Here is a 24,667-nt window from a genome sequence, read left to right on the forward strand (position 1 = left end):
ACCTGGCATGCCTCCGCAAAGGGAAATAGACTTCAACATTGATCTTATCCCAGGATCTGCTCCCATTTCAAAAGCACCTTACCGTATGGGACCAGCAGAATTGCAAGAATTGAAGAAGCAGTTGGACGAATTGCTCGAGAAGGGGTATATTCGGCCAAGTGTATCACCATGGGGAGCACCAGTCTTATTCGTGAAGAAGAAAGATGGGACAATGAGATTGTGCATCGACTATCGGAGTTAAAAAAATCACCATCAAGAATAGATACCCCTCCCTCGCATCGATGACCTATTTGACCAACTCCGAGGTGCAACTACCTTTTCAAAGATTGATTTGAGATCCGGATACCATCAACTTCGCATTAAGCCCGAAGATATCTCAAGACCGCATTCAGGACTCGATATGGTCATTATGAGTTTTCGGTGATGCCATTTGGGTTGACAAATGCCCCCGCTGTTTTCATGGACCTAATGAACCGTGTCTTCAAGCCCTACCTCGACAAGTTCGTTGTCGTGTTCATCGATGACATCTTGGTGTTTTCAAGGAGCCTGAGTGAGCACGAAGAACATTTGAGAAAAGTTTTGGAGGTGTTAAGAGAAAACCAGTTGTATGCGAAGTTGAAGAAGTGTGAATTCTGGTTGAAAGAAGTAGCCTTCTTGGGTCACATCATTTCTGAAAATGGAGTCTCTGTTGATCCTGAAAAGATAAAAGCTATAATGGAGTGGCCTCGACCTACCAACGTCCCCGAGGTTCGGAGTTTTATGGGCTTAGCAGGATATTATCGAAGATTCGTCCAAGACTTCTCTAAGATAGCTCTGCCCATCACTCGATTGGTGAAGAAGTCTGTCAAGTTTGAATGGAATGATAAATGTGAATCAGCCTTCCAAGAATTAAGAAACGTCTCACCTCTGCCCTGTTCTTACACTTCCTTCCGAACCGACGGATTTGTAGTGTACAGTGATGCCTCCAAGCATGGATTGGGGTGCGTTCTGATGCAAAACGAGAAAGTCATAGTTTATGCTTCCCGACAGCTCAAGCCTCACGAGCAAAATTATCCTACTCATGATCTCAAATTAGCAGCAGTAGTGTTTGCTCTCAAGATATGGCGACACTACCATTACGGTGTTCCGTGCAAGATTTTTACCGACCATAAAAGCCTTAAATACATCTTCACACAAAAACAGTTGAACTTGAGGCAATGTAGATGGTTAGAGCTATTGAAAGATTATGATCTCGACATTCAGTATCACCCTGGAAAGGCTAACTTGTAGCCGATGCCTTAAGCCGAAAAGCCTACTAAACACAACCTTAACCTTTCCCAAAGCCATCTGCGATGACTTAGAGAAGATGAAAGTGGAAATCATTCAGAGGAACTGAGGTGCATACTTGAATGCATTGGAGCTACGACCGACATGGTTGGAGGAGATAAAGGAGGCTCAGAATGGAGATTCGGAAATGGAGAAGATAAAGAGTGATGTGAAGAAAGGGAAATCACCGGGATTTGTGATCCAGGAAGACGGGACACTGAGATTTCAAGGAAGATATGTGTTCCTAATAACGAGGTGTTAAAGAAGAAGATACTAGATGAAGCTCACAACAGTCCTTTCTCCATTCATCCTGGAGGAACAAGTTATACAAAGATCTGAAACAGAATTTTTGGTGGAGTAATATGAAGCAGGAAGTTGCTAAATATGTGACAAGGTGTTTGACGTGCCAGAGGATCAAGATAGAGCACCAGAGACCGCAGGATTATTGCAGCCTTTGGATGTTCCAACATGGAAATGGGATTGATTTCTATGGATTTTATTGTTGGGTTACCACCATCATCCCGAGGTATGAATAGCATTTGGGTTATCGTGGACAGGTTGACTAAATCGGCACATTTCTTGGCGATCAGAAATAATTGGAGCCTAGACAAGCTAGCAGAGTTATATGTGAGCACGATAGTCAGATTACATGGTGTTCCAAGTTCTATTGTATCTGATCGAGACTCGAGGTTTCAAGCAAAATTTTGGAAGGAGTTACAGAAAGCTTTTGGTACCAAACTCGATTTCAGTACCGCCTTTCACCCAGCAACCGATGGTCAAACCGAGCGAACAATTCAGACCCTCGAAGATATGCTAAGAGCACGTGTGCTGGATTTCCATGGAAGTTGGGAGAAATACTTGCCATTGGTGGAGTTTTCCTATAACAATAGCTATCAGGCTAGCATCAAGATGGCACCATATGAAGCACTTTATGGGAGAAGGTGTAGAACACCTCTTTGTTGGAGCGACATCGACGAAGAACGAATGATTGGGCCTGACTTGATACAAGAAACAACGGAAAAAGTACGACTTATTCAAGCTAGGATCAAGACTGCGCAAAGTAGAAAAAGAGCTATGTGGATCGTCGAAGAAGGCCACTAGAATTTATGGTGGGTGATCATGTCTTTCTGAAAGTTTCACCTAGCAAAGGTGTCATGAGATTTGGACAGTCTGGTAAGCTGAGCCTGAGGTATATTGATCCGTACGAAATCCTGGAGCGAGTCAATGAAGTGGCTTATCGATTAGCTTTACCCACAAACTTGGATCGAGTGCATAACGTCTTCCATATATTGATGTTGAGGAAGTATATTCCGGATCCAAGCCACGTAATTAGGCACGAGCCCTTACAATTGAGGAACAATATGTCCTATGAAGAGAAACCAATTGAAATTCTTGATCGTAGAGAAAAGCAGCTCAGGAATAAGACAATCCATATGGTCAAAATTCTGTGGGCTAACCATTCATCGTCTGAGGCCACGTGGGAAGTAGAAGATCAAATGCAAGCAAGATACCCCCACCTATTTGCTTAGATGATTTGATGTAAACTTTTGTTTTGATATGTGAATGAAATGCATAATTTTCAAATATGTGATTGAGCAAGTTTGATGTTTGAATCTTTATATCATATGTGCAAGTTTCGAGGACGAAACTTATTCTAAGGGGGTGAGGATGTAATATCCCGAAAATTCAAACCTGATTAACATTGATAATTAGCTTAAATAAATTATTTAAAATTTATTTATTTATTTAATCACTTATTCTCTAATATATTTGACAAAATAAAAATCAAGTATTCAATAAAATAAGCTAAGTTAGATTGGTAATACATTAAAAGAAAGTAGGAAAAGTCACTATTTTAGTATTAGTAAAAGAATTAGAAAATTTCCAAAAAAAAGGAAATTCACCATCCACACAACTCATCTTCTTCCTCAAGCTCCATGACCTTACTCCCCAAGGCTTCTAACTCCTTGCTCCCCAAGTATACTTCACCATTAATCCACCATTATTTTAATTAAGTTTTGCTCCTAAAATTACTATAAATAGTATGCTCATTTTACTATTCATCTTTACCCAAAAATCAGAAAATTTGCAACACTACCACCCAACCTTCCTGTTTTCCGGCAACCACCACTCGCCTGCCCCCTCTCTGGCGCCGACCAGACGCGCGCCACCATCCCCCTTCCTCCTCCACGGCCTACGCGAACACTCTCCTCCTCTTCTCCCTCCTCTCTTCCTCACTGCACCCTCTGCCCCGCCTGGGCTGCTGCCGTGCCGCACCTGCCGCCAGCCACGTCCGCGACGCCGTCGTGCCGTCCGTCTCGCTGCTGCACCGCCACCTGCTCGCCGGAGCTCCGACCCCCACTGCACTGCCCCGTCTTCTCCTTGTTAGTTCACTTAGTTAAGGTATATTACATACCTTTCCCTCCTTTTATTTTAGTTTTGCAAAACTTGAGTTATGTTAGTTGGGCTTAGTGATTGATTAACATAACCCATTTAGTAAGTTGGACTAATTGACTAAACTACCTTGAATTACTATCTTGTTTTGTTTATGCATAAGTGTATTTCTAACCTTTCAAGTTAAAACATAGAAACTTAGTATGGTTAATAAATCAAGTTGTTTGGGCTTAGATAATTAAACTCAATGTTTTAAAGTCCATTTTACTTCATGAAATAATAATACAACCTAATTATAGTTTAAAAGAGATTATGACGTAGTCACTATTACTATACCTTAACTACATGAATGGTGTTTTTGGTTAATGCTCACATAGTTATAACTTAAGTAATGTATTATAAAGTAGTACTAATTAAGTACACTTGGATTTTAAGTATAATGTTCGTAAGCTTAATCAATAATTATAATCCCACTTTTAGCTTGATTAAATGAGTATCACTTTTAAGTTGTTAATTAAGCAAGTCACTTACTAGTAGGAAATATCACTAATACAAGTTAGAGTTTAACAATGAGTTAAATATCACTTTACCTTCAAGTCATTAAACATGAATTTCCATGAATCTTAGAAGTAATGGTTATTACTAATTAAATACTTTTACATAAGTTAGTAATCAAGTTACTAAATTCAAGAAGTATAGTTTAAGTAATAAATGGTGATAATGAGGTTTCATAACTATTGAATTCATAAACACTCTAGTAATTCATAGACACATGATGGAAATGGATCGTAGAGTTTAAAGTTCTAGAATAAAATATTAATAAGTCGTATTTTATTAATCCTTGAATAGATTAGAAAGGAAAATGGATATTACAAGCCTCACCCGGCTATCAAGTATAATAATCGCGACTCGAGGTAACGTCTACTGCTAACACCCACACTCCCCTTCCAACAACGCTTTATGACGCTTTTACATAATATTTTGATGATATGTGTTCATGGATTGCGGGATATGAAATATTTTGCTAAATGAAGTTTATGATGATAAATTGGTTTTTCATGATGCTTAAGAGATGTTTTATGACATAAATATAAAAATAACGAAACATGATAAATGAAAGTGAAAGACGGTTCTTGGCAGTACGTTATGGGCATCGCAAGTGTCACCTTTGTTGTGACCGCCTTTCGGATATGGGCGCCGCAAGTGTCACCTTTGTTGTGACCGCCTTTCGGTTTAATGATTATGATGTCATGATGTTGTACTTTCCAAGTTACCATTAAAAATGATATAAGATTATAAAGGATAATATCTCAAAATGGTTGGATTTCTTATATCAAGTTATATGTTTATGAAATGATGTTTGCGATACTCTTCTCCCTGTTTTCAAATAAAATGAGTTGAGATGAATTTACGTTGTTAGAGTAGTATGTTACTGAGCCTCGGCTCATGACGTTTTGTTTTTTTTCTGTTCTAGGTACCGATGGGGATGACGCAATGGCTTAGCAGTGAGAAAATGTTATTAGAATAACTCAAACATTTATAGCTTTTGTAACTTAATCAGTTAGTTAGTTTAATTAACATTAACTCTGTTTTACATTAATATAATCTAGTACGTTTAAGTTTCCATGTTATTATATGTTTATGTAAGCATGTTGCCTTGTATTTTCCTAATGAAACGTACGGCAGTAACGCACCGACCAAAGGCTAGGACTTCCGCTGCTAATAATCCAGATTAATCAACCTAATAAAAATGGTTAGAGATCGGGGAGTTACATCTCTCTTTACATTATACAAAAAATAATAAATACCCAAATTTTTTTAAATCCAAATTAATTACTAAATGTATCTAATTAGGATCATAAATACCCAAAATAATGTTATTTCTAATATTATAAATATCAAAAAGTACAAATAATATACCGATGTAGGAGAGAGAAAATGGGATGTGGTATAGTAAAAAATAGGATATAGAAGGATGATTATTTTTTTTTTTTTTATTTTTTGAGTCATGAGTGAGGTGCATTTATCAAAATGAGTCATAAAATATGATCAACTTTTGTAAGATGAGAGAAAAAGTTGATGAGAGAGAGGCATAATATGTTTTTTTGGGGCATGAGTGGGGATGCTCTAAGACCATCAAAATGCAAATATAGAGTTGTATATTATAATAGCAATATTAATGGAGCATGACATGCAAGTTACGTATTCTCTACACAATGTTGGTCCAGGTTAGTGGTGTCAAAACAGGTTAGTAAACAGGTTCTGGGTATACCCACGGCGAACCAGGTCATACCCGGACAGGTCAGGATTCTGATTGTCAGTGCCCCGGGTCATGACTGGTCAGGTTTTGTTCAACTGGGTCGAACACATTTGAATCATTGGATTCCCGGGTGCCGGACAGGTCTGAACGTTCCATTTACAAGTCGATCCATTCCCGGGTATAATCGTCCATTGACATTTTTTTTCCGGGTTTGCGAAGGTCGTATTTAAGTTTCATGTACGGTTGAGTTAAGTGAAATGTACTCGGGTTGAATTAGGAATGACCTTAGTTCGATCATTGTGAAACATCGGGTCCATTCGCTATTGTACGCCAATTCAACTTCGGGTAACTCCTGGTCGGGTCATCTTGATTTTGTTATGTATTTTGTAAACGAATCATATTAATAAAAGTATTAAGATCGATATATATATATATATATATATATGTGTGTGTGTGTGTGTGTGTGTGCGCGCGCGCGCGTGTGTGCACGCGATAAATATAAGGATGACAACGAAAAATCAATAAAAACACTATATTGATTACCGTTATGTTTAATGTATTCTTTTAGTCAACTCTTATTTCTAATAATCAACTGCGTAAAACGACTCTAATGAGTAAAGGAGTATAACGACTCTTCATATGTTTTAATATTATATATTATAACCAACGACAATAATAACGAGTATACGATCAATTCCAAACTTCATATAAATGATTTATTATTATAAGCATTATGATTGATATACAAGTTTGTAAATAGCTATGATGGTAATGAGAACAATACTACAAATAAACATCAAATGAAAATGATAATAGTTAATCATAAGAACATGTAACAAGTAACAACCATAAGTTAAGTAAAATAGTTAATCATAACTTATTAAAATAAGTTAACTGTTAACAATAACAACCATAAGTTAACTAAAATAGTTAACAAGTAGTAACTTGTTAGCATTTAACAACGAGGCCTAAGTGATTACAACGAGGCCGGATTCATAAGTTGCACAACCATATAGTAATTTAACACTTAGTTAGTTACTCGGTTATTCCCTTGTCCATAAGTATTATCATTTCTTAAATCTCATATCATTGACCAAAAAATAATACGAGTATAATGTGATCATAATTGGTGATAATGAAGATTAACGTCATCAACACAAGCTAATACGAGTATAACGTGACGGAAGCCAATGTAGGGAGTAATCACTAGGCTAAACTAAATTAGTACATAGATTAATGTATTGCATTTCGATTATATGTCAATGTATAGATAGTGTATAGATCAATGTATTACATTTCTAGCTAGTATACATTAGTATAAACACAAAGTAATACATATGGATTAGTGTATAGATTAGTCAATGTAAGTGGAATCATTATGATAATCGTCCTCGAGTGTAATGCGTTTCATAAACAAAGAAATCTACTTGAATGATTCAAACTACATATTATACGAAACGAATGTGTCAATGGTAATTGATAGGCTAATTAAGATAACAATAAAATATTTGAGTTAATCGTCTTTATAAGAAATGCATTTTGAAACAAAAAACATCTACTTGAGCTATATGTCTTAACTTTGTATATAGTGACTATCAACAAACTATTTTATCAGTAGACTTAAATACTTTTGTACGATATAATAATATTGGAATCATTCTAACTAATAAGTAATTGATTATTAATGAGTATAAACTCTTAATATGTTCTAATAGCATAACTAACGATAATAATAATGAGTATTATAATTAACTACGAATATACGATCAATTAGTGGATATGAGATTACAACTATAAATAATTATATTATTATTTGAAAAATGGGGTTATAAGGTATGAGATTTGGGGTTTAGGAATGTGAAACATGGAGATTAGTTGTTATGAATAATGATTTGGTAGGATTATTTGTTTTCTTAAGGACAAATCCAAAATCATATAATGGGCAAAATCTAAACCGTTAGATCATCACAATCAAGGGCACACAAGAAAATAACACAAAGCACACGGATCATGAATATTAACCGTTAGATGCATGTCATAAAACAAACTGAACCGTTAGATCATCTCCTACCCTATTACTTTCTCCCATCTCTCCTCCAAACCTAAAAAATCATATTTCTCTATGTTCAGTCTTTCCATTGTGCTCCTCCTTCCTTTGTCTATCCTTGCCGGAATTCGGCCGCCACCACCACCCTTCCTCCCCTTTTCGATTCTCTTCTCTCTCATCTCTCACTCTTATCTACTAGCCTCTCTCATCCTCCACAACCAATGTGTTCGTTGGCCTCTCATCATCCTCGCTGAATCGACGCTCTTCGCTCCTCGCTCGTCGTCGTCATTCGTTGTCGTCGGTCGTCGATCTTCGCTCGTCAATCGTGTTCGTCGAAGTAACCACCTTGTTCGTCTCAACCTAAAGTCACTGTGTTTCGCACCAACCCTCGTCTTCGCCGTCGTTAAGCTACGATTTTTCGAAGTTGAAGCTCCGGTCTATGATTGTTCAAAGTCGAAGCTCCGGTCTACGATTGTTCAAAGTCGAAGCTCCGGTCTACGATTTTTCGAAGTCGAAGCTCCGGTCAAGTTAGGATTTTGGATCTCTAATTTCATTTTAATTCTTGAATGATTTTCGATTTTTATTTTATTTTTTGTAGTTGTTTTTGTTAGATCTGTCAAATGTATAATGCTGTGAATTTTTCCTTGAATTATTTTTGTAATTACTCATTTCATTCATGTTTCTCTGATGAGTTAGTTTATATATTCTTTAATTTATTTCAATTTATGAACAATTTTTTTTTCTTACTCACTTGATTCATACAGGTGTTGAATGCCATATTGCTCCCACCATTCTCCAGCTTTTGTCATTTACTTTAAATGTCAAATTAAAATAAGAGAGTACTGTACAAAAATAAATGAAAATAAAAATATAACCAATACATGATATTGAAAGTGTAACCTTCAAATAGTCAAATTGAATGTAATTTAATTTTTTATTTAATTAATTATTAAATGTAAGCAAAATTATAAATTAACATATTTCAATAACTTTGTAGATATGAAAAAATAATTGAATTTTAATAATATCTTGTTGATTACGGTCGGGTTCGGGTTTGAAAGCAGGTCTGTCTGAACAGGTCAGGATATAACTTGTCAGGTGCTGGTCAGGTCTGGGTAATACCAGGTCAGGTTTCGGTCAGGTCTGGAGACTGACCCTCACAGGTCGAACCAGGTTCAAGTCAGGTCAGAATCAGGTTGACCCAGCGGTCAGATCTGTTTCTGACACCACTAGTCCAGGTCTACCAGTGGGTAAGGGCTTGAACAGCAGGTAGCTCACAAATCACAATCATGAAACAAGTAGAAACTTCGTGCATCGAGCAGCGCAAAATGCAAAGAGAAAGCTTCCCATGTATTTCATGCATTCCAAAGACCAAAATATCACAATAAAGTTGAGTACAAATATTTCAAAGCCTCCTACTCATTCCACTGCCTGGCAAAAAAAAGGCATATTGGTCAAGTCAAGTGAATAGACTAGACTTCTTTGACAAAACTGTAACAACGGCCATACCCGACATTGCCACTATTATGAAGCTTTCCTGCCCAATATTTAAAGCAAATTAAACTTCATAGAGTCAAAGTTAGCCACGAATACAGGAAGAAGATATAGTGGGATGAAAAAAATTGATTGATTTGTGTTGGGGTTAGTTGATTACTAAGTAAAATTACGAATTCGTTCAATATCCGTCAATTATGTCTAGTATGCTTTGGTGCGCATATTAAGAACTCAGTACGGGTATCAATGACAGAGCCAGAATTTTCAATCAGGGGTAACATAATATTACTATTCAAATAACGGTTAATAATAGTAGAACATAATTCACGTTAACCTACACATAAAATCCTTTTAAATATACGACGCTATATTATTATATGGTTCATAATACTATATTCCCGTAAAAACTCGTACCCTACTACTCTGTCGTACCCCTTTTAAAGTCGAAGAATTTTCTCTCCCGTATAATATAAGTTTGAAAAACTAAAAATAAGAAACTAATTAAAAATTTAAAGTTGATTTAACAGAGGAAATAAAATAGAATAAAAAAAATCAAAGCTACAATTTTAAAAAGAAAAAATATTTAGAATACAGCATAGAAAATGAAAAAATATATGGGTATTTTATCAAAAAAAATAAAAAAATTATTCTCTTTATAATATGTGATTTATAAAAAGTTGAACCTTTTTATTCGAAATTAGGAAAGTGTGATGTATTTGTAATATAATGAAAGGTAACTATAATTAAAATAAAGTTTGTTATAAATATGAAGTATTATATTGTCAAAATTTACAAGTGTAGTTGTGGAATATGAGAAATTAGGGGCATAGAAAAAATTAAAGAAAAAAGAAAAAACAAAAAAGGGAAAAAGAAAGGAAAAAAGAATGAACAAAACAAAGTGTCAAAGAGTACTCGAACCTGAGACCTTCAAGTCTTCAGGGACGCGCTCAAACCACTGCAGCAAACTGAATTAGTCAGTAATGCATTGCTAGATATTATATATCCGTTTCTTATGTTTTTCCTCCCAGTTTTTTTTTAGGGGTAGCATGTGCTACCCCTTGTTACTTAATAGATCCGCCCCTAACGGGTATGTAAACAATGGTTAAAGGTAAGGGAATAAAGAGCTGCAAAGTCCCTTTAAAGAATTTCATAATGGATAAGAGGATAGTAAAAAGTACTAGGTGTGGATTTCGAGGTATAAGAGCAACTCCAATGATTGAGATAAAGGACTTGCTACCAATTGAAAAATATATGGGACAACTAGCTGAAATATTGGAGTTGTTTGCTGAAATTAGCTTTGCTTAACAATTTAGTTAAACTAAGGCTATGTTTAGTTCACCTGAAATATTCTGATCTGAACTTATCTGATCTGATCTGAACTTATTTTTTCTGATCTGATCTGAACTTATTTTTTCTGATTACAAGATCTTATCTTTTAGATTTTTCTCAATATATAAGAAAAAATATAGTCATGTGGGGTCATGTTTGATTCGTCTCAATGAGTATTTTATTAATATTCAATTATTATAATTTTTACTAATATGTAATGAAAGATATAATGATTTTTAAATATAAGCATGATCTGAACTTATTTTTTCTGATCTGATCTGATCTGATTAGATCTGAAATAAGCAAAAATAAGGTGAACTGAACATAGCCTAAGCGAGTTCGCCCAAGGACTTCTAGTGGGGCCATGCTGAATTTGTTGAGAGAGACCAAAAAGATGCGTGAAAAACACACCTCTATTGTTGGAGGGATGCTGAGATGGTTGACGTACACGCACAAACCAAATGGTGGAAATGCTCCTTCAAACCAATAAATGGGATGGCCCCCAAAATGATGCATAGATTGCCATTGCAATATATAGTTCAACGGCTAGTGGATTGTTTGTTCAAGTTTCATTATTTTGTAAAGGTGTAATTTCATATACTAGATAATTTTGGCTATTTTTTTTAATAAATTGAAACAGGAAATATTTTGTCTATATATAGTAGGAAAATTGAGTATAAATTTATCTCCATTTTTGAATTCTTTCTCTTTATAAAAAAATTATTTTACTTCATTCCATTAGAAAAGTTCCATACTCTATAATATGGACAATTCACAAGATTATTATGCTCAATATTACTCTTACTTAGAAAATTTTCCCAATTTAGATAATCCAAAAATCCAAAATCCTACCCAGAATGTTCTACCACATCTGCAAACTTCTCCAATTCGTCCAACTCCTCTACATTATAATAATTAACATCACTCATTTCCTCTTGACTCATAAATTTATTACCACCCCGGGTACTATCAGCCACCAAATATTATGTCGTTTAATTATCCAATGAGGCCAAACTACTACTCTTATGCTGTGTATCATCGTGAACCATATACAGTTCATGATAATTCAAGAAGGAAAAGCTTTGGAGGTATTAGCGTACACCAAGATTTCGAAACTTCAGGTTCGAGTAGTGAGCCTCAAACTCCTCGACATGAAATCAGTGAAGAGGACAACATCAAAGTGGTTCAAAAAAATAACATGAAAGGCAAGGGCAAAGGTGAAAAAGGATCAAGTGGAGTCTGATACAAGATACAGATTTGTGTTATGCTTGGTTAACAACTTCGAATTATGGTGTAAAGGAAACCGATCAATCGTTCAATAATTACTGGGAAAATATTGTGGCTTACTACAACCAATATAGGAAGGAGGGTCCAGTAATGACCTTAACTCGAGCTTTCAATTATTGGTACAAAATAAGTGCCGGTGTTTCTAAATTTAATGGTTGTTACATCAGGTGGCAGATAGCCACCCGAGTGGTCATGATGATGATCAAATAGTGGCTATGGCCTTGGGTCTTTTGAGGAATTGTTACCACATGATGTTTGCTTATTTACATTCTTGGACGTCACGATAGAAAGGACTTTGAATAGTCTTAGGTCTGTATTGTAAATCCTATATATATTGAATGTCAGGGTTAAATTAAGCAGGTTAACACAATTATTCTCCACACTTGTACATGGTATCACAGTCTAGGTTAAATTAATTTTTTTCTCCTCCTCCATGTTTCCTTCTTTCGAACTTCCCTCCACCACAATGGACACCACCTCCGTCATATCATCTTCCGTTGTTGCTGCCTCCTCCACAATGCAACCCTCCTCACGTGGCTTACTCGGTTGTAGCTATTGGCTTGCACCCCCAGCCCACGTAGCCCTCTTCGGCCATGGTCGTGGCCTTCACCGTGCAACCCATGTTTCCTTACTCGGCCTTGTCTATGGGCCTCACCGCCCAACCTTCCTTGGTTGTTGTGCAGCCTTTGCTGCCTACGTATTTGTTTGGTGTGTCACCAATTCCGAGCCCGCATCAATACCGCACTCTTGTGTGCGACTCCCTGCAATTTTGCTTGGGTTCCATCACCCCTTCTTGCAGTCATCTTCCATGGGGGTGGTTTCCTTAGCTTCCACTAGTGTTTCATTGTCGGTTTTCAATCTATCACAATTGTCTGCTTCGGATCTCACTAATTTGTAGAGGTGATCATGGGCCGGGCCGAGCCGGGTTCGGGCCGGGCCGCGGCCAAAAAAATTTGCCCATTGGCCGGGCCGGGCCTAAATTCGGGCCGAATTTTTGTGTCCAAAGCCCGCTATTTCGGGCCGGGCTTAGCGGGCTTTTGCGGGCCAAAACGGGACGGGCCAAAAAATAGACTAAAAAGTCGTTTTTAGCTTGCCCAAAGCCCGCCCAAAAACAAAAAAAAAATGACCGGGCCGGGCCGGGCCGGGCCCGGCCCGCGGGCCAAAAAATTCTGCCCAAAACCCGGCCCAAAAACGGGCCGGGCCAAAATGATCACCTCTACTAATTTGGTAACCATTACTTATTCTTCTCCTGAAGATTATCTTTTATGGAGAACGCAAATTACTTGCTTCCTTCTTTTGCATCAGTTTCTTGGTATAGTTGATGGTTTGGCATATATTCCTCCCTCTACTCATGTACTAGATGAACATGGTATTAGCTTCCTAATGTGCATCTTTGTGAATATCTTCGTATTGCTTAACAAGTTAAGTCATGGATTTTTGCCACATTATCTCGTGATGTTTTTGTTGATGTTCATAGTTACACACTTCTATGAATATTTAGAATCGCTTATTATCTCGTTTTATGCATGCGAGTATGGCACGTTCCATGGAATTGAAGGGACGATTGTCTCACATTAAAAAGAATGAATCTCGGTCTATGGATGGTTACTTACGTGAGATCAAAGTTATTGATGATTCTCTTGTTGTAATTTAGTGTTATGTGTATAATCAAGACTTAGTTTAATTCACTCTTTTTGGTTTGGGTCATGATTCTGGGTATGATCATATTGCAACCACTTTGCTTCATTATCCGTTTTTGCTTAGTTTTGATGATTCGTGTCCTAAGCTATTGCTTCATGAATGGATTGCGCGTATTTTTAAAATGTTAGCAGGCTAAACGCTGGATAAGCGCGAAGCGGGCAAACCCATCCCCCAAACTCAAAATGTTCGCCCGTAAACCTATTATGAGTTAAATTGCAAGAGGTTCCAATTTAATAGGACCCTTCATCTCCTCGGATAGTGTCACTCGAGCCTTAACTACAATGTATGTTACTGGTGTAGCAAACAACTCAGTTTAGTACCCGAATTTGGGAGTTGCATCTCACATGACTCCTCAGGATGGTAAGCTTTTTGTTATTCTCCCTTACACTAGGTCAAGTTCTGTTGTAGTTAGAAATGCTACCTCCCTCCCAATTAAAAGTGTTGGCAAAGTTGACATGAAAACCTTCAAGTCGTCCCCTTACTTTGTCTTTTTTTGTCATGTACCTAATCTGAAAAGTAATTTGTTATTAGTGTACAAGTTGTGTCAAGAAAATGATTGAGGTTTTGTATTTTTGATAAAAAATTTGTTTCTCTTAAGGACATGACAATGGGGGAGGTTCTGTTTCGGGGATCTAGTAAGCAAGGTGTCTGTCCAATTCAACCCACCTTTGTCACCAATGAGTCGTCTGTTCCTGCTTTGCTAGCCACTAAGGAGTGTGGAGATGTCTGACATGCTCGTCTTTGTCATACTTCATCTAGAGTTTTAGGATATTTATGTTCGAATAAGTCTATCTCATGTACTTCAAAATTTCACGATGATTGTGTTAGTTGTAAGTTAGGAAAAATACATTGACTACTTTTTGAACCAGTTTACATTGTTCTCCTTATCCTTTGTATGAAATTCACAGTGATCTTTGGCAAGCTCTTGTTTTGTTGAATCAATTTTATAAATATTATGTTGTTTTTCTTGATGATTTCTCGCAATATTCATGATTTATCCTTTACGTCGCAAATCGGATGCTCACTCTCAATTCCTTGTGTTTTAAAAGATGGTGAAAAATTTATTTAACTGCAAAATCAAAATTTTCCAAAGTGATGGAGGTAGGGAATTTGGTAATTCACGTCTTCTTCATCATTTTTGTGATAATGGTATTGTTTTTCAAAAGTCATGTCCCCATACTCAAGCTCAGAATGGTGTTGCGGAACGCAAATATTGTTATGTTGTTGAAATGGCTCGTACGATACTTATTCATTCTAATTTTCCTGTTGAATTTTGGGTTGATGCTTCGAACACTTTCGTTGATTTAACTCTCGTCATTGTAATCCAACCAGATGCTAATTTTCTCTTAAAATCCCTCCATCTAGTGTCCACAGCAGACTAGTATTGCTTCTTATATGAAACCTCGTCGGGAATGTGAAACATATTCTGTTTTTGAAAATAGGCTAAAATGGCTTATTTTGGTTCCAACTTATCTATATTTTGTATTACCAATCAAAACTACCATTAAACACATGAAACTAAGTATATATGATATGTTAGAGGTGTTTATAACTTCAACTAGCATGAAACTATTAATATTCATTAATATGGAAGGAAAATGGCCCAACATGGGCTAAAAAGACTTATTTTGGTTCTACCCTGTCTATATCTTGTATTACCAATCAAAACTACCATTAAAAACATGAAACTAAGTATATATGATATATAAGAGGTGTTTACAACTTAAACTAGCAAGAAACTATTCATATTCATTCATTTGGAAAGAAAATGGCCCAAAATAGGCAAAAATGGCTTATTTTGGTTCCAACTTGTCTATATCTTATATTACCCATAAAAACCACCATTAAACACATGAAATTAAGTATATATGATATGTTAGAGGTGTTTACAACTTAAACTAGCATGAAACTATTCATATTCATTCAATTAGAAGGAAAAAGACCCAAAATGGGGTAAAATGACTTATTTTGGTTCCAGCTTGTCTATATCTTGTATTAAAAAAAACCATTAAACACATGAAACTAAGTATATATGATATATTAGAGGTGTTTACAACTTAAAATAGCATGAAACTATTCATATTCATTCATTTGGAAGGAAAATGACCTAAAATGGACTAAAATGGCTTATTTTGGTTCCAACTTGTCTATATCTTCTATCACCAATCAAAACTACCATTAAACACATGAAACTAAGAATATATGATATGTTATAGGTGTTTACAACTTCAACTAGCATGAAACTATTCATATTCATTCATTTGGAAGGAAAATAGCCCAAAATGGGCTAAAATGGCTTATTTTGGTTCTACCTTGTCTCTATCTTATATTACCAATCAAAAGTACCATTAAACACATGAAACTAAGTATATATGATATGTTAGAGGTGTTTATAACTTTAACTAGCATGAAACTATTCATATTAATTCATTTAGAAGGAAAATGGCCCTAAATGGGCTAAAATTTCTTATATTGGTTCCAACTTGTCGATATCTTGTATTACCAATCAAAACAACCATTAAACACATGAAACTAAGTATATATGATATGTTAGAAATAGCATGAAACTATTCATATCCGTTCATTTGGAAGGAAAATGGCCCAAAATGGACTAAAATGACTTATTGTGGTTCCAACTTGTCTATATTTTCTATTACCAATCAAAACTACCGTTAAACACATGAAACTAAGTATATATGATAGGCTAGAGGTGTTTACAACTTAAACTAGCATGAAACTATTCATATTCATTCATTTGGATGGAAAATGGCCCAAAATGGGCTAAAATGGCTTATTTTGCTTCCAACTTGTCTTACCGTAGTGTCTGTCCACATCAAATCAAATAAGGTAGGAGAAATGTGTCTGCATTACCAATTAATGTTAAGCTTCCGTATAGAAAACTGATCCAAATACCATACTTGGCTCGCTATTGACCTAATAAAGCAAACAATTAGGAATCCAAACATAAAATTGTAATAAGCATGATAAATTATAACTATTTACATGTTGGTCTTTCCAAATCATCAAAATCTAAGATCATATCTCCTGTATTGTGGAGATTGATCGTGGGACCTCTTTTACTCTTTCTAGATGCCTTTGGATTCCCACTTGACTTCTTCCCGCTCCCTTGTGCACCATAATATGCAGTGGTCTAACATGTATCTAAGAATCAAATAAGGAATTTAAATTAGAGAACGAACAAGTACTTTACATATTCAATATTTACAATAATCAAATAAACGTGAACCTAAGGGGGGTGGCTGCTGATCAGATGTCACCTCAATGTCAAGTAAAGCATTCCTATCAGCATCTAGTTCCATCCTCTCCATCCAAGCATCAAACGCATCTGCAGCACGATCACTGCCCTATCCCTGGTCAGCTTCCTTTCCTGGGTGAAAAGGTGCATCGGACTCCGATGAATGATCGCTTGAATCGTCACTAGCCATATCTGTAGCATATACATAGAAACAACAAAAAGTGTTAACGAAATTTAAAACAATATACATCATCACATTATTGTAACGAAATCTATTATAAGTACATCAATTTATAATTCAAATTACTCATATAGAACATTTTTTACCTTTAATTTTGGTCAATAGGTTGCTCGATGACCGTTATACCTTCTTGGTGATCCATTCACATGTAACTATTTTCAGTATCAAACACTTCATCATATCATGATTTGGGATTGAGAAAGGGGGGATATCCTCAAACTTATCATATTCTTCTTCGTCGTCAAAATCACCTACTCCTAAAATTCGCCTTTTACCATTAACAACAATGCAGCACTGAGTTTTTACAGGATCAAATACATAGAACACTTGTTTTACTTGTGATGCGAGGATAAAAGGTTCTTCAGTGTCACGCAGACGACTCATATTGACTAGAGTAAAACCGCACTTATCCGTTTGCAAACCACGTCTATTATCCGCCCACTTGCATTGAAAAATAGGCATAGTGAAGTCATAATAATCGAGCTCCCATATTTCTTAAATAATCGCATAATATGATTGTTTAGCATCAATCGGAGTTTTATCCTTTGCACTCGCATACTTCCTAGATGATGCAACCATTGAAACCTCACAATTCTTGACCACCTTTGATTTCTTATCCTGACGTTTAGTGTAAAACGTATAACCATTGATATCATACCCTTCATACGAGTTAAAACTGTCACGTGGACCGTCTGCCAACCACTTAATTATATCAGGTACATGATGGTTGTTTGAGGACGATTCACCAATTACTTTATTGTGAAACCAGTCATGAACGACTTCTTATGCTCATTCATCAATTCCCTCTCCCCTTTTGACGGATTTTTGTGACGTAATTCACACATATGTCTTTCTACGTATGGATTAACTTCAGTAACATGGTGCAACACGAAAAAATGAGCTTTATTCAACTCACTCAATAAAGGTGAAATATGTCGCATTCCGACCCCATCTTTGCCTTCTAATCTGTCTAGACTTTGGAAGACCTATCGTCACAGCCTTAGCAAACTTAGAAGAATAATATCCTCCAACCTCTTCGGCAATTGTTCCTTGAATAATACTCGCCTCTGGTCTTGCTGGATTCTTCACTTTCTTTTTCAAAGAACCCATATGTCTCTCAAAAGGGTATACCCTCTTAAAAACACAAGACCACACAGTTTAAGTTCCTTTACCAAAAGAAAGACTAAGTGAACCATAATGTCAAAAAAAGAAGGAGGAAAATACATCTCAAATTGACAAAGTGTGATCACCACCTCAATTCGCAAAGCATCCAACTTATCAGGATCAAGTACCTTGTTGCATATGGTATTGAAAAATGAACACAATCTCGTGAGAGCAGGCGTGACATGTTTTGGAAGAATCCCGCGTATTGCAGTAGGCAAAAACACTTGCTTCATCACATGTTAGTCATGGGACTTCAACCCAATTAACTTCAGATCAGTCATAGAAACAAGTCTTCTCATGTTAGATGACTATCCAGTGGGAACCTTAATACCGTATAAACACTCACAAAACAATCGTTTCTCTTTCCTAGACAATGTATAGCAAGTTGGAGGCAAATTACGTTGTTGTTCCCTTTCCTTTATTAACTTTTTCCTTAACCTTTGGCCGTAAATTAGGTCGAATCTTCAACTTATCCATATCTCTACGAACATTAAGACCATCCTTAGTCTTTCCTGGCATGTTCAACAGAGTACTGATAATTGCATAACAAACATTTTTTTCAATATGCATTACGTCGAGACAATGTCTAACTGGTAAGTATTTCCAATAAGGAAGTCTCCAGAATATAGACCCTTTTTTCCAAATGACACCATCGTCTTACGAAGGTTTGACCCCCTTACTGTTGAACCCTCGTTTTGATGATGACAAATAAACGAAGATGCAAACTAAGTAGTGAACTAATGAGTTATTTAAGTGTATGATTTCCTAAGGTATCATTGAAAGGAACAAAGAGAATACGAAGTAAAGGAAGAAGTCAAGAGAGGATTTCAAAGACTAAGTAAAGATGTTTCTTGAAGTTGATACTGGAGCAACATTGGATCAAGAAGAATAAAAGTAAGGCGTTTTATTTTCTAGTTCCATTGTAAAAGGAACAAGTAAGGATGGTAAGGAACATTGGTAGTGTTATTTGAGAATGAGAGTTTGTTCCTTCCTAAGGAACAAACTAAATGGCACTAAACGAATCTGTTAAAGGAGCATAACATTTAAAAGGAACTAGACTTAGGCTTGAAGCAGTATAACGGTTCAATTATGAAGTTGAGTAAGTCATGCCTAAATAATAGGAAACCGATTTTATCTAAGTAAAAATCAGTTTTTATAGAAAATCTTTTTAGGAAAAGATTTTGTTTTTCGAAAAAGATAAGAAAATATTTATCCGATTTTTAAGAGGATTTTAATTTAAAAGATAATATTTTCTTAAAGATTAAAATTCAGTTTTAAATATTAAATGTGTTTTAAAGTTAACTGATTTTCGGATAAAGCTTAAGAAACTCCTAATCTTTAGGAGCAGTGGCTAAAACATGTCCACGTCCAAATAGAGATCTTGGGATCATGGGATATGTTAAAAAACGTGTTCCTTGACAGGAGGAACATCATGGGATAATGGATTTAACATGAACTTGATTTTAATTCCCACGTTCTATATGTTTGTAACTATAAATATTGAAGTCTAAATAAGTTCCAAAGTGTGTCTGACTAAGTAATTAAGTGAGTTTAACTAATTAAGTGTCAGTGCCTTCATTCTCTCATAATAGCCATTTGTTCTTTGCCTTCTTACTCTAATTCCACTCAGCTTATTTCGATCAATTGTATTTTGGTTTTTCGGGTAAGGGGACTTTGAGTGAATTTCTGTAAGAGAGAAGCTTTGAGTAAAGCTAGTAAGAGTGAGAAAACTTCGAGTGAAGTTGAGAGGAACTACTTATAAGGGAACAATGGCTCAGGAACTTGAGTTTAGGAACTCAAGGTGTGGCTCGAGAATAGAATTAGGTTGTAACAAAGTTGTTTGGCCTAATTAGTGAAAGAGTTGAGTTTAAAATCCCTAGTGGTCGAGGTTGTTTCTTCTTGTTGGGCCCAAGAAGTTTTTCCTCGTACAAATCCCTTTTGTTCCTCTAGCTTGTTTATTTGTTTAAGTTTAAATTTCCGCAAAAAGTTTACGTTTATTTCTACACATACAATTCACCCCCCCTCTTGTAGTGTTCCTAGGGAAATAACAATTGGTATCAGAGCTAGAACTCACGACAGATAGGAAACCCTATTGAGAAAAAGATCCAAGGAACAATGAATACCACCGAGAAACTTGAGGAAGGTTACTCTACTCAATGGCCTCCTATGTTCAATGGGAAGTACTACAACTACTAGAAGAACCGCATGGAGATATTCATCAAAGCTGAAAACTATCAGGTATGGAGAGTCATTGAAGTTGGTGATTTCGAAGTCACAACTACAAATGACAAAAATGAGGTAACTCTAAAACCCCTCTCTGATTATGACAAATCTGATTTGAAAAGATGGAAGTAAATGCCATGGCTATTAAACTGTTGCATTGTGGACTTGGACCCCATGAACATAATAGGATCATGGGATGCAAATCCGCAAAGCAAATATGGGATTTACTAGAAGTAACCCATGAAGGAACTAATGAAGTCAAAAGATCCAAAATTGATTTACTAATGAATCAATATGAACTGTTCTCCATGAAAACTAAGGAAAGCATTCGAGATATGTTTACTCGTTTTACTAACATTTCTCTTGGAAAGTTTATTTCATCTGAGGAACAGGTTCAAAAAGTTCTTAGGAGTCTTCCTAAGGACAGATGGATGGCTAAAGTCACCGCTCTTCAAGAAACAAAAGACTTCACTAAGTTCAACTTAGAACAGCTGGCAGGGTCACTTATGACTCATGAGCTTCTCCTTGATACTGAATATGGTGAAAGCTCCAAATCAAAATCCATTGCTCCCAAAGCAGATGATGAAGATGATTCATACTCAGAAGAAGAAGCAGCAGCCCTCATGGTTCGAAAATTTCGAAAGATGTATAGGAACATGAAGAACGGGAACTTCAAACGTAAAACTAAGAAATTTTCTAACAAAGCTGCTTGTCATAAATGTGGTAGTACATATCTTTTCATCAAGGAATATCCACTTTGGGAAAATGACAAAACCAAAGAAAGGAACAAGGAACGCTTTGCTGAAAGGAACAAAGAATCCAAGGCACCTTTCTCTAAGGCAAACGTGCGCAAAGCAATGATAGCTGCTTGGGGAGACTCAGAGACGGAAGAAGAAGAGGAACAACAAACTGAAGAAACAACAAACCTTTGCCTCATGGCATTGATGAAAAAGAAGATGAAGAAAAGGCCGAGGTAAGTCAACATGGTCTTGAGTCAGACTTAGATTGTAAAACTAGGCCTAAAATATATGATCTTCTTTATGATGCAATTCTTGAATGTAGAGATGAACGTGCAAAACGTGAGCAAACTGAACAAGCCTTAAAGGTCTGCAAAGAACACATAAAATGGCTTAAGAAAATGAGAACAGATGTTGAAACAACATTCTTTGATTTATTTGATAAAAACTTAAAAATCAAAGAATACTATGAAAGCTTGAAAAATGAAAATTATCTAATCAATTTAGAGATTTCACACTTGAAGGAGTTTGTCCCTGTTCTAAGTTCCTTTGATTTAAGATCAACTCCTTTGAAAGGTTACAGATCTGAGATTGAAAATTTGAATGAAAAAAAATTTCCTTAAAGGAACAGATCTGCAATCTTAAAAAGGAACTGGTTGTAGCAAGGAACAGGGGCAAAACGATGGCTGTTCATAAGTGGATTGAGAAACCACAGACCAAAAGAAAAGAAGGTCACTAGTGGAAAAAAGCAGTAGGGCTGCGCTGAAAATGGCATGTAGGGCTGCGCTTTTTGAGGGCAGACCTTTCCATCGCAGCCCTTCAGTATTCAAGTAGGGCTGCGCTAGAAAAGCGCAGCCCTTCTAGTTAGAAGGGCTGCGCTTTTTTCAAAAAAGCGCAGCCCTTCCCAGCTAGAAGGGCTGCGCCTTTTTGAAAAAAGCGCAGCCCTTCTAACTAGAAGGGCTGCGCCTCCTTCACAAGCGCAGCCCTTCTTAGTTTAGAAGGGCAACCCTTCTAAGAAGAAGGGATGCGCTAGTGAAGGACTAGCGCAACCCTTCTTGCTAGAAGGGCTGCACTAGTTTAAACTAGCGCAACCCTTCACTTTATATTTTTTTTTTTTTTTGCTTGCACACAGCCTGCACATACCAGCAGCACAACCTGCACCCACACACCACCCCCACCCCCACCCATAACCTCTCTTGGACAAGAAAAAAAATGCAAATTGCAATACGATAATATATGACAAGTGGAGAAAGGTAATAATTAACTTCAAATATATTAAAATAATGTAAAAAGTGTACATAGGTGATAGAAACTAGCTAGTACATTGTTGGAGCGAAAATCTCATCCTATGCAATCATCGGTAATGTGGGAAGCCAACTTATCCCGAACTTCGTCAATTTCTTCTTTGGTGAAGTTCCTCAAACGTGGTATGGAACTAGCATAAACCTTGCAAAACAACCAAGGAATAAACATATACAAAAAGTCAATCATTTTACCGTAGTTAGTACTTCTAAAAATGACATATATCTTCCCGAAATGGAATCAAAATCAAATGCAAGCCTAAAAGTCTACACACTAGTTATAATATATCTCATATAATCATGTTCAAAGAGAATTTGAGGTTAAATCACTTCATAACTACATTTTGGGAGCGAAAAGGCCAAAATAGGCCAAAATAGGCCGGAAATGGCCTTTTCGTTCCCGAAATGCAACCAACAAGAAATTAAAGCCTAAAAGTATACAGACTAGTTATAATATATCTCATATAATCATGTTCAAAGAGAATTTGGGGTTAAATCACTTCATAAATACATTTTGGGAGCGAAAATGCCAAAATAGGCCAAAATAGGCCGGAAATGGCCTTTTCGTTCCCGAAATGCAACCAACAACAAATTAAAGCCTAAGAATCTACATACTAGTTATAATATGCCTCATATAATCATGTTCAAAGAGAATTTGAGGTTAAATCACTTCATAAGTACATTTTGGGAGCGAAAAGGCCAAAATAGGCCAAAATAGGCCGGAAATGGCCTTTTCGTTCCCGAAATGCAACCAACAAGAAATTAAAGCCTAAGAATCTACATACTAGTTATAATATGCCTCATATAATCATGTTCAAAGAGAATTTGAGGTTAAATCACTTCATAACTACATTTTGGGAGCGAAAAGGCCAAAATAGCCCAAAATAGGCCGGAATTGGCCTTTTCGTTCCCGAAATGCAACCAACAACAAATTAAAGCCTAAGAATCTACATACTAGTTATAAATGCCTCATATAATCATGTTCAAAGAGAATTTGAGGTTAAATCACATCATAACTACATTTTGGGAGCGAAAAGGCTAAAATAGGCCGGAAATACAACAAACAACAATTGGAAACCTAAAAGTTACATACCTTTCGAAGATCAACAACATCTTTGCAATAGTTGACGATATCGAGCATGAACCTCATGACGTAATACCCACACGCAAGTCCACCTTCTTGTACCGGACACTAAAATTCACCAAAGATGCAATAAATGACATGTTATATGTGTACATGTGTTTGTATAAAAGGATGCAAAAAATATTACATGTTACCTCGACTAAATACCAAACAGGAGCTTTTCCTTGTCGAAGTCCAGATGAAGTAATCTTCTTCATCACACTACATCAATACACATTATTATAAGATTAGATGTACATTTAATATTTAATAAGCTAAGTGTGCATATATAGTTTCGATTAAGCTACCTATTTAACAATGATTTGACTAGTAAGGACCGTATTGTTCCTTTACGCAAAGAATCAAAGTGGTAGACTTCGTTACTTGACACACATATTGCAATGAGTGTCCAATGGTTCCTACAACAATAAAAAAAATGTTATTGTTATCGTAGAACAACTAATAGGTCAATTTAATTAATTAAAAAGTCAGTTTAAGAAGCATACGATTCTATGTAAGGAAGAAGAACGATCTTATATCCAAGACGATTCACCTCTTTTTCGTTTTGTACGCAACTGTCATCTCGTACAAAGCTTGGACATAACCAACCAAAGATTGGTTGACTAGATCGACTCACATCATTGTATAATAGCCTGAGAATTCATATTGATAAAAATAAAACTTACTTATTATGGAAGTTATTATTAGTTGGATTGAATACTACTTAATTAATAAAGTATTACCTCATGAATGTTTGTATCATGGAAACATTCAACTCTTCCCCAAGTAAGAATTCTTTAATATC

The 24,667-nt window shown here is 36.1% G+C and overlaps 1 protein-coding gene and 1 long non-coding RNA gene across 2 annotated transcripts; one reads left to right on the forward strand and one right to left on the reverse strand.

The window, feature by feature from the left end:
- The first annotated feature begins 2,411 nt into the window (after positions 1–2,411).
- On the forward strand, positions 2,412–2,834 carry LOC109136283 (uncharacterized). Its single transcript, XM_019252232.1, has one exon. The coding sequence runs from the start codon at positions 2,412–2,414 to the stop codon at positions 2,832–2,834; it is 423 nt and encodes a 140-aa protein (XP_019107777.1).
- Positions 2,835–23,765: 20,931 nt separating this feature from the next.
- On the reverse strand, positions 23,766–24,272 carry LOC130592089 (uncharacterized). The gene is made up of 3 exons (XR_008970263.1): positions 24,171–24,272; positions 24,018–24,084; positions 23,766–23,931 (listed from the first exon to the last, which is right to left on the reverse strand). It is a non-coding gene; the product is annotated as an uncharacterized LOC130592089 (long non-coding RNA).
- Positions 24,273–24,667: the final 395 nt, after the last annotated feature.

This window comes from Beta vulgaris, chromosome 1 (genome assembly GCF_026745355.1).
Source record: "Beta vulgaris subsp. vulgaris cultivar EL10 chromosome 1, EL10.2, whole genome shotgun sequence".
Classification (NCBI taxonomy): Eukaryota; Viridiplantae; Streptophyta; class Magnoliopsida; order Caryophyllales; family Amaranthaceae; genus Beta; species Beta vulgaris.

What these genes read in the sequence shown, in the direction of transcription:
- LOC109136283 (XM_019252232.1), top strand. Translation starts at nt 2,412, where the DNA reads ATGGTGGGTGATCATGTCTTTCTGAAAGTTTCACCTAGCAAAGGTGTC.